Raw genomic sequence first — 11032 nt, forward strand, 5'->3', positions numbered from 1 at the left:
AGCCAATTATAAGCCATCATCAATCATCTGCTAACAGAAGTCACATAAGACATCACTGAAAAACATTTGATAAACAATGTTAATCTTACCAACAATGTCTCCAAGTCATCTCATGTCGAGGGCCTCCTTGGCATCAGGTCAAAAGAGGTAAGTAGAATGGGTAAGTATACCAATATCAATATACTCTACATTTGCATACAAACACACACATTTTAGCTAGCAGGACAAGAACAGAGACTACATACAGTGCCTTCGGAAAGTTTTCAGACCCCTTGACTTTTTCCACATTTTGTTACGTTACATTCTTATACTAAAATTAATTAAATAAATAAAAATCCTCAGCAATCTACACACAATACCCCATAATGACAAAGCAAAAACAGGTTTTTAGACATTTTTGCAAATGTATACAAAATACAAACAGAAATACCTTATTTACATAAGTATACAGACCCTTTGCTATGACGCATGAAATTGAGCTCAGGTGCATCCCGTTTCCATTGATCATCCTTGAGATGTTTCTACAACTTGATTGGAGTCCACCTGTGGTAAATTCAGTTGATTGGAAATGATTTGGAAAGGCACACACCTGTCTATATACTGTAAGGTCCCACAGTTGACAGTGCATGTCAGTGCAAAAACCAAGCCATGAGGTCCAAGGAATTGTCCGTAGAGGTCTGAGACAGGATTGTGTTGAGGCACAGATCTGAGAAAGGGTACCAAAACATTTCTGTAGCATTGAAGGTCCCAAGAACACAGTGGCCTCCATCATTCTTAAATGAAAGGAGTTTGGAATTACTAAGACTCTTCCTAGAGCTGGCCGCCCGGCCAAACTGAGCAATCAGGGAGAAGGGCCTTGGTCAGGGAGGTGACCAAGATCCCGATGGGCACTCTAACAGAGCTCTAAAGTTCCTCTGTGGAAATGGAAGAACCTTCCAGAATGACAACCATCTCTGCAAAGCTCCACCAATCAGACGGCCAGACGGAAGCCACTCCTCAGGAAAAGGCACAAGACAGCCCACTTGGAGTTTGCCAAAAGGGACCTAAAGGACTCTGACCATGAGAGTCAAGATTCTCTGGTCTGATGATACCATGATTGAACTCTTTGGCCTGTGCCAAGTGTCACGTCTGGAGGAAACCTGGCACCATCCCGAAGATGAAGCATGGTGGTCGCAGCATCATGCTGTGGGGATGTTTTTCAATGGCAGGGACTGGGAGACTAGTCAGGATCGAGTCAAAGATTAACAGAGGAAAGTACAGAGAGGTCCTTGATGAAAACCTGCTCCAGAGTGCTCAGGACCTCAGACCTTCCAACAGGACAACGACCCTAAGCACACATTTAAGACAACGCAGGAGTGGCTTCGGGACAAGTCTCTGAATGTCCTTGAGTGGCCCAGCCAGAGCCCGGACTTGAACCAGATCGAACATCTCTGGAGAGACCTGAAAAAAGCTGTGCAGCAACGCTACCCATCCAACCTGACAGAGCTTGAGGATCTGCAGAGAGGAATGGGAGAAACTCCCCAAATGCAGGTGTTCCAAGCTTATAGCGTCATACCCAAGAAGACTAGGCTGTAATTGCTGCCAAAGGTGCTTCAACAAAGTACTGAGTAAAAGGGTCTGAATACTTATGTAAATGTGATATTTCAGTGTTTTATTTATGCTTTGTCATTATAGGTGTATTGTGTATAGATTGATGAGAAAAAAACTATTTGATCAATTTTAGAATAAGGCTGTAACCTAACAAAATTGGAAAAAGTCAAGGGGTCCGAATTATTTCCGAAGGCACAGTAGCTACTGTAAATTTCAATGGGGATAGCAAACAAGACCATTTGGTCTAGCAATCTTTATCTGGTGAAAAGTTATATAATTGGCTAAACAATGACATGAAAGTATTCATAAAACATAAAGGAAAGTAACATTTACAGATTGTGCCAGCATAAGGCCTATGAAAGACAGGATGAAGAAGGATCACAAAAACAGTATCTAGCTAACAACCAACTAAACTCAGCAAAAAAAGAAACATCCCTTTTTCAGGACCCTGTCTTTCATAGATAATTAGTTAAAATCCAAATAACTTCACAGATCTTCATTCTAAAGGGTTTAAACACTGTTTCCCATGCTTGTTCAATGAACCATAAACAATTAATGAACATGCACCTGTGGAACGGTCGTTAAGACACTAACAGCTTACAGACGGTATGCAATTAAAGTCACAGTTATGAAAAATAAGGACACTAAAGAGACCTTTCTACTGACTCTGAAAACACCAAAAGAAAGATGTCCAGGGTCCCTGCTCATCTGCGTGAACGTGCCTTAGGCATGCTGCAAGGAGGCATGAGGACTGTAGATGTGGCCAGGGGTAATAAATTGCAATGTCCGTACTGTGAGAGGCCTAAGACAGTGCTACAGGAAGACATGACGGACAGCTGATCGTCCTCGTAGTGGCAGATCACGTGTAACAACACCTGCACAGGATTGGTACATCCGAACATCACACCTGCGGGACAGGTACAGGATGGCAACAACAACTGCACGAGTTACACCAGGAACGCACAATCCCTCCATCAGTGGTCAGACTGTCCGCGATAGGCTGAGAGAGGCTGGACTGAGGGCTTGTAGGCCATGCTGTAAGGCAGGTCCTCACCAGACATCACCGGCAACAACGTCGCCTATGGGCACAAACCCACCGTCGCTGGACCAGACAGGACTGGTAAAAAGTGCTCTTCAGGGGTGATGCTCGGATTCACGTTTATTGTCAATGGAATGAGCGGTACACCGAGGCCTGTACTCTGGAGCGGGATCGATTTGGAGGTGGAGGGTCCATCATGGTCTGGGGCGGTGTGTCACAGCATCATCAGACTGAGCTTGTTGTCATTGCAGGCAATCTCAATGCTGTGCGTTACAGGGAAGACATCTGAATGGTGTTCTGCCTTGGCCAGCGAAGAGCCCGGATCTCAATCTCATTGAGCACGTATGAGACTTGTTGGATCGGAGAGTGAGGGCTAGGTCCATTCCCCCCAGAAATGTCCGGGAACTTGCAGGTGCCTTGGTGTAAGAGTGGGGTAACATCTCACAGCAAGAACTGGCAAATCTGGTGCAGTCCATGAGGAGGAGATGCACTGCAGTACTTAATGCAGCTGGTGGCCACACCAGATACTGACTGTTACTTTTGATTTTGACCCCCCCTTTGTTCAGGGACACATTATTCAATTTCTGTTAGTCACATGTCTGTGGAACTTGTGCAGTTTATGTCTCAGTTGTTTAATTTTGTTATGTTCATACAAATATTTACACATGTTAAGTTTGCTGAAAATAAACGCAGTTGACAGTGAGAGGATGTTTCTTTTTTGCTGAGTTTACTTCCTGTTTTGTGTGGTCACTACTTATTTACTACCAACATCAAGATGTATAAACTCTAAAGCTTTACGACACAAGCTTTTCTGTAGTAAAAACTCTATTAGAAAAGTAGAGTTTTTACTATTTACTGCCAGCATCATATAGTAAAAACTCTACCTGATTACTATTGGATAGCCTGTGTAGTGAAGCTGTAGTGTTTGGACTACTTATTTACGACCAACATCAAGTAGTCAAAATTTTCACCAGATTACTACTGGAAACACTACCGTTTTCCTATTGAACACTACAAAACTCTACTTGTGTATCTTAGGTAGTGCGTAAACTACACATTCACTACACAGCCAGAAGAGGACTGGCCACCCCTCATAGCTGTGCTTTGGCAAAGTGGGTGGGGTTATATCCTACCTGTTTGGCCCTGTCCGGGGGTTTCATCGGATGGGGCCACAGTGTCTCCTGACCCCTCCTGTCTCAGCCTCCAGTATTTATGCTGCAGTAGTTTATGTGTCGGGGGGCTAGGGTCAGTCTGTCACATCTGGAGTATTGCTCTTGTCTTTTCCGGTGTCCTGTGTGAATTTAAATATGCTCTCTCTAATTCTCTCTTTCTCTTTCTTTCATTCTCTCTCTCGGAGGACCTGAGCCCTAGGACCATGCCTCAGGACTACCTGGCTTGATGACTCCTTGCTGTCCCCAGTTCACCTGGCCGTGCTGCTGCTCCAGTTCCAACTGTTCTGCCTGCAGCTATGGAACCCTGACCTGTTCACCGGACGTGCTACCTGTCCCAGACCTGTTGTCCCAGACCTGCTGGAACCCTGACCTATTCACCGACGTGCTACCTGTCCCAGACCTGCTGTTTTCAACTCTCTAGAGACAGCAGGAGCGGTAGAGATACTCTCAAAGATCGGCAATGAAAAAGCCAACTGACACTTACTCTTGTGTTACTGACTTGTTGCACCCTCGACAACTACTATGATTATTATTATTTGACAATGCTGGTCATTTATGAACATTTGAACATCTAGGCCATGTGCTGTTATAATCTCCACCCGGCACAGCCAGAAGAGGACTGGCCACCCCTCATAGCCTGGTTCCTCTCTAGGTTTCTTCCTAGGTTTTGGCCTTTCTAGGGAGTTTTTCCTAGCCACCGTGCTTCTACACCTGCATTGCTTGCTGTTTGGGGTTTTAGGCTGGGTTTCTGTACAGCACTTTGTGATATCAGCTGATGTAAGAAGGGCTATATAAATACATTTGATTTGATTTGATTTGACAATCCCTACAACAGTCACTACTGCACAAATATAGGTTTTGTGTAGCAATTCCGTATTACTTTTTCATTAGGGGCAGTTCCATCTCCTACACCACCAAAATAACTGCTATGCGGGTGTCAGCTAGTGTGGATCTGATAGAATATAGCCCTTAGGTGACCTATGTGGTTGTTTATGTAAACTCTCCCCCTTTTCTTCATCCTCATTCCTTTCTCTAGGTATTGCAGAATGTTACTTCAATCTTCCTGTGAGCCTTGGATGACATTTGTTCTTTAAAGGGATTCATGTGTTCAGTATACTGCCGACTTCTCAATCAACCCTTCAAGGAATCTTTTAAGACAATTCCCATGGAGGTTAAAAAAGAAATTCTCGCAAACTTTTCAATAACATATTTTTATTGAGACATACATTTTATATTCTTCTGATACAAAAATATATTACTTTGAAGTCGTGATAATTTCTATGCTGATGTTATCACTACGTGTTGAATAAAGTCTACGTATCATTTCTCTAACATCACATAAACACCCAATGCACCAATATCGAAGTACTGTACAAAAACATAATATTACTCTAAAAAAGATTAACAATACACTTATTTAGGGTACACATTCAGAATAACTCAAGTACATGGAAGGGTTCATGATTATCATTCATTAGGCTATGTACAGGATTATATCACACTTTTTCATACTTTAAATACAGCACAATATTATATAAACAATATATATTATACCCTGAGTATACAGAACATTAAGAGCACGTGCTTTTTCCATGACATAGACTAACCAGGTGAAAGCTATGATCCCTTATTTACGTCACCTGTTAAATCCACTTCAATCAGTGTAGATGCAGGGGATGAGATAGGTAAAAAAAAAAAAACATTTTATAACCTTTGAGATAATTGAGACATAGATTGTGTACGGTAGTAGGTACCAGGCACACTGGTTTGTGTCAAGAACTGCAACGCTGCTGGTTTTTTTTAACGCTCAACATTTTCCCTTGTGTTTCAAGAATGGCCCACCACCCAAAGGACGTTCAGCCAAGTCGACACAACTGTGGGAAGTATTGGAGTCAACATGGGCCAGCATCCCCTTGTGGAACACTTTCAACACCTTGTAGAGTCCATGTACCAACAAATTGAGGCTGTTCTGTTCTGAGGGGGAGGGATGCCTTTGTGGTTATGATGATATACTATGTTACTTGTCCCTTTATTGGTGTAGGTGAGACTTTACCAGGTCATAGCTAGTTTATATGACACTCTAGATTATGTAGATGTTCTTAGGTCTAAAGTGGCTTCCTCTCATTGGCACCTTTCCTCAGTCTGCACCGACCACTTTAGACAGTTGAGACAGTCTCCTAGTCTGAATCCTCACTACTGCAGTAGGAGCTGTCACAGTACTCTGCGGTAAACAGAAAGGTGTGCTCATTGGGGTCTAGTTTGGGCACCCAATGCCGAGGTATCAAAAACATAGCCAGGTTGAAGAGATCCACAAAGACTTTGTAGCGATCACTGTGTGTGAGAGAAGAAAAACACCTACTTAGCTACTTGAAGGGGTATATAATGATATGCTTGACAGTAACTCTAGATTTGGATGCAGTTTATTTCAATAGCTAATCATATATGACAGACATGACATACCTGACAGTAGAGCGCAGGTAGTGGTAGCCAGATGAGCCTCCAGTGCCTGCTTTGCTGCCAATCATTCTGTGCACCATGCACACGTGGTTGTCTGAGACACATAGGATAAATATTGCACTTGTAAATATAACCGTTCCAGGTCAATTGACAGTGAAATTATAGTCTAGACCAGTGGTATTCAAACTTTTTCAGTGGGGACACCATTTTTTTCCCCAAAGAATTTCTCACAACCCCACCCCAAATCTAATCTCAACCCTAAAATGGTTTACATTAACAAATAACCTTAATTAATTGCATTTTCATATCTTATCAAAATGAAAAGAAACCAGTAAATATATTTACTCAATAATTTTCAAATGATCTTTCTCAAAAACGTTTGTATATTGATCCCATACAATAATAATCTGTCCTTTTAATTTGTATTTTGTTTTTCTCACCCCACTGCAGTTCCCCCCGCGACCCTGACTTTGAATACCACTGGTTTAAACAGTTCAAAGCATGTAATCTAGTAGAAAATACAAATGGTGTAAGGGAAACCTGTACATGCAGACACTGATTGAGTGAAATGTGGTGAAGTAAACTGTTCTTTACATACAATATGTTTTGGTGTTACTTACATCTCCATTTTGTCATGAGGGTATCAATGTCCATCAGGTTGGACAGGAGTTGGAAGGGAACCTGGAACCTGGGCTCCTCCCTAACAATCCACAATGTAGTAATTACATCTCAAATGGTGAACAAACACAAGCCTGTCTAAAATAACTGTAAGAAACCCTTCTTACCTGTAGAAGTAGATCATCAGAGCTCCTTGGAGAGCTTTGTAGGAGATCCGTCTCTCACCTGAAACAACAGGAAGTGAGATGGTTTCTTAGACCTGGGTTCTGTAGTTTTAAACTATTTATTGGGACTGAATTGTTGAGGCAGTTTGTGTTGGCACTAGGTGCTAAACACTCACCTTTGCCCAAAAGATGCTCATGTCTTTTGACATCAAACAGAGAAGTAAATAGCTCTTTTTGTTTTGTCATCTCTTCCATCATCTCCTCCTTCTCTTCAGAGTCTTGCATTTTCTGCCAAAGGACAAAAAATCTTGTAGTTTTTGGACAGATTATTTTATCTTTAAGTAACCTAATGAGAAGCGATGTTGTGAGTTTTTGGTACTAGATTATTTTGAAACAGCCAATACCTCTATTTTATTTTTTTCAAGACTCAATCCTTCAAAGATGTTGGCTTCCAGTTTAACCCAAAAGTTAAACCCATCCTCTTCAAGACCTGGGGTTCTTTCCAGCCATTTCTAAATAGAACAACAAACAGAATTGCTCAATAGTGCTATAATATCAAGTGCGGGAAATAATATTACTAAGTATTTAAACGGGGTCTATTTTAAAATGTTTCAGTATTTTTTTTGCTTTTCACACACCTCCACCAATTTCAGCAGACAAGGCTCCTTCTCAGATCTAAGCAGCATCTCACTCTCATGTCCTTTGAAGTTGTCCCTGTAGTGGCGCCTGTTGTAGGGGACTCTCAGGTTGTCAGGGACCCCAATCTTGTTCTCCAACAGACGGAACTGGAGACTTTGGAACCCGGAGGCAGGGGACAGGTACTCTCTACAACACACAAAAGTAATGTGTGTTAAATATGTAAAGAGGGTATCATTTTATAAGGTTTATAAAAGCTAAAGATTCTCCATGGGTTATCTATGGGGCTTACCTGAAGTCATAGAAGTCCAAGGCGGTCATTGTCTCGAGTACAGCGAACTGGTCGACCAGCAGCCTGAAGATCATAACAATCCTGTGTATGCGGGTGTTGACCTTCAGCATGTTACGTTCATCGCGAACCTGGTGAAACATTACTATTAAAGATGAGCTCTAACTTTCTGGCCTCTAGGGGGCGCTCCTGATGCAAAAAGGGTCCCTGCATTTGGACTGCATTGGACAGATAAAAGCCCACCTTTTCACGCCCACAAACAAAGACTTAGGTCATTGACATTGTTTAAATTTCATGGCTTAATGAGGTAAAAACTGATTCATATTGTATTTTAAGTGTTTATGAATTATATGTTGGGGCGGCAGGTAGCCTTGTGGTTAGAGCGTTGGGCCAGTAACCGAAAGGTTGCTTGATTGGTTGCTTGAATCCTGAGCTGACAAGGTAAAAATCTGTCGTTCTGCCCCTGAACAAGGCAGTTAACCCATTGTTCCCCAGTGGGCCATCATTGTAAATAAGAATTTGTTCTTAACTGACTTGCCTAGTTAAATAAAGGTTACATTTAAATATTTACAAAAGAAAAACAATTTGCTGGGATTGAAATCAACAATTGTATAACTTTTATTACACAAAGAAAATGTTTGCCAGTGTACTCTTGCTTTCTAAGGTGCTTACATGTCCACTGATGAAAATCTCTCGCACTGAATCCAGTTCCCATAGAATCTGCTTGAACCAGAGTTCATAAGCTGAAATAAAATGATAAAAATGCAATTAATCATAATGTCCCACCTTTGCAATGCAATAAAATTGATCATTTGTTGATGGAAAGTTGATAGTGAATTGCTTTTCCAAGTCTTCCAAAAGTAGGTGCAACTACAATTAAAGGTTAAACTCATTTCTTGAATTGACTGGATTTCAAATGGAACAGACCCCAATCCCTGTGATAAGGGAATGCATGCATACTATGATTACAATTCCATTATTGAGTCTCAAATCTTGATGATATTTGACCACAAACATATACTGTGCCTTGATGTGTGACAATGAAAAGATGCTCATCGTGGATTTTGTTCCCCTTCAGTTCACTCTGAAGAACTTGGGCCGTCACGACCTTGTCAAGCTATAATGGAACACATTTATTTCATTTAGTACTACAGCTAACCCTTATTTAAAATTGTACTTCATTTCCATCCCTTATGTTGGCCATAGCTTCTATCCGCAGAAAAAACATACCATGTCAAAAACCTTGTAGAAGATGAAGTTAGATTAAACTAGATAACGATGGTGAATGCTTTACCTGAAGGTAGTCACCATAGATGATGCCACCTTTGCTGGCCTTGTTGATTCCTTCTTGAGAGTCATCTTCCTCTTCCTCTTCTAGATGCAGCTTGCTCTTGAATAGCCTTGGGAATGAAAAAGACAAATGTAGTGGTATTGATTTGCTAATGTCATACAATAATTAATAATAATAATAAATATAACTATAGCATTTATTTATTTATTTATTTAGAATCATTATATGATGCCTTTGTTACAATTTCTTTTCAAATAAAAACAGAATTTGAAACGCAATAATGAATACGTACAAGTGCCTTTTCTCGAAGTATGGACATCCACCACTCATGGTTATCCAAATGATCCAAAATGAAAGCAAAAATGTTATCTTATTCCGTTGGTTTACTCAAACTCTGTGAAAACCCAAGTATTTATAGGCTATTTCAACATCCGGCCCACCTCCATTTGCGTCATTTGAACTGTTCTTGTTTGCCTTCTCTTAGGTGAACTCACTGGATGAACTTCATTTTGAAATCTGAAATCTTCATCCCTAACTACAACGTTTTCAGACAAGATAGAACGGCCAAAGGGTGCGGTGTTGCAATCTACTGCAGAGATAGCCTGCAGAGTTCTGTCCTACTATCCAGGTCTGTACCCAAACAATTTGAACTTCTACTTTTAAAAATCCATCTCTCTAAAAACAAGTCTCTCACTGTTGCCGCCTGCTATAGACCACCCTCGGCCCCCAGCTGTGCTCTGGACACCATATGTGAACTGATTGCCCCCCATCTATCTTCAGAGCTCGTGCTACTAGGTGACCTAAACTGGGACACGCTTAACACCCCAGCCACCCTACAATCCAAGCTTGACGCCCTCAATCTCACACAAATTATTAATGAACCCACCAGGTACCACCCCAAAGCCGTAAACACTGGCACCCTCATAGATATCATCCTAACCAATTTGCCCTCTAAATACACCTCTGCTGTTTTCAACCAAGATCTCAGCGATCACTGCCTCATTGCCTGCATCCGTAATGGGTCCGCAGTCAAACGACCTCCACTCATCACTGTCAAACGCTCCCTGAAACATTTCAGCGAGCAAGCCTTTCTAATCGACCTGGCCCTGGTATCCTGGAAGGATATTGATCTCATCCCGTCAGTAGAGGATGCCTGGTTATTTTTTTTAAATGCCTTCCTCACCATCTTAAATAAGCATGCCCCATTCAAGAAATTTAGAACCAGGAACAGATATAGCCCTTGGTTCTCCCCAGACCTGACTGCCCTTAACCAACACAAAAACATCCTATGGCATTCTGCATTAGCATCAAACAGCCCCTGTGATATGCAACTTTTCAGGGAAGTTAGAAACCAATATACACATGCAGTTAGAAAAGCTAAGGCTAGCTTTTTCAAGCAGAAATTTGCTTCCTGCAACACAAATTCATAAAAGTTCTGGGACATTGTAAAGTCCATGGAGAATAAGAACACCTCCCAACTGCCCACTGCACTGAGGATAGGAAACTCTGTCACCACAGATAAACCCACTATAATTGAGAATTTCAATAAGCATTTTTCTATGGCTGGCCATGCTTTCCACCTGGCTACCCCTACTGCAGTCAACAGCACTGCACCCCCCACAGCTACTCACCCAAGCCTTCCCCATTTCTCCTTCTCCCAAATCCATTCAGCTGATGTTCTGAAAGAGCTGCAAAATCTGGACCCCTACAAATCAGCCGGGCTAGACAATCTGGACCCTTTCTTTCTAAAATTATCTGCCAAAATTATTGCAACCC

General features: G+C 41.6%; 1 protein-coding gene across 1 annotated transcript; it reads right to left on the reverse strand.

The window, feature by feature from the left end:
• Nucleotides 1–4996: 4996 nt before the first annotated feature.
• Nucleotides 4997–9794, reverse strand: LOC106611580 (tryptophan 2,3-dioxygenase A). Its single transcript, XM_014211938.2, has 12 exons — nt 9549–9794; nt 9260–9365; nt 8992–9082; nt 8638–8708; nt 7969–8096; nt 7679–7865; nt 7445–7552; nt 7217–7328; nt 7044–7101; nt 6879–6958; nt 6262–6352; nt 4997–6132 (listed from the first exon to the last, which is right to left on the reverse strand). The coding sequence occupies exons 1-12, from the start codon at nt 9584–9586 to the stop codon at nt 5979–5981; spliced, it is 1224 nt and encodes a 407-aa protein (XP_014067413.1). The 5' UTR covers nt 9587–9794; the 3' UTR covers nt 4997–5978.
• Between the last annotated feature and the right edge of the window lie 1238 nt (nt 9795–11032).

This window comes from Salmo salar, chromosome ssa09, assembly GCF_905237065.1.
Source record: "Salmo salar chromosome ssa09, Ssal_v3.1, whole genome shotgun sequence".
NCBI lineage: Eukaryota > Metazoa > Chordata > Actinopteri > Salmoniformes > Salmonidae > Salmo > Salmo salar.

What these genes read in the sequence shown, in the direction of transcription:
- LOC106611580 (XM_014211938.2), bottom strand. Translation starts at nt 9,586, where the DNA reads ATGAGTGGTGGATGTCCATACTTCGAGAAAAGGCACTT. An exon ending in TACTTCGAGAAAAGGCACTT is followed by an intron (nt 9,366 to 9,548) that starts GTACGTATTCAT and finishes TTCATTCCCAAG; the next exon opens with GCTATTCAAGAGCAAGCTGC. An exon ending in TTGGACTTCTATGACTTCAG is followed by an intron (nt 7,866 to 7,968) that starts GTAAGCCCCATA and finishes TGTGTGTTGTAG; the next exon opens with AGAGTACCTGTCCCCTGCCT.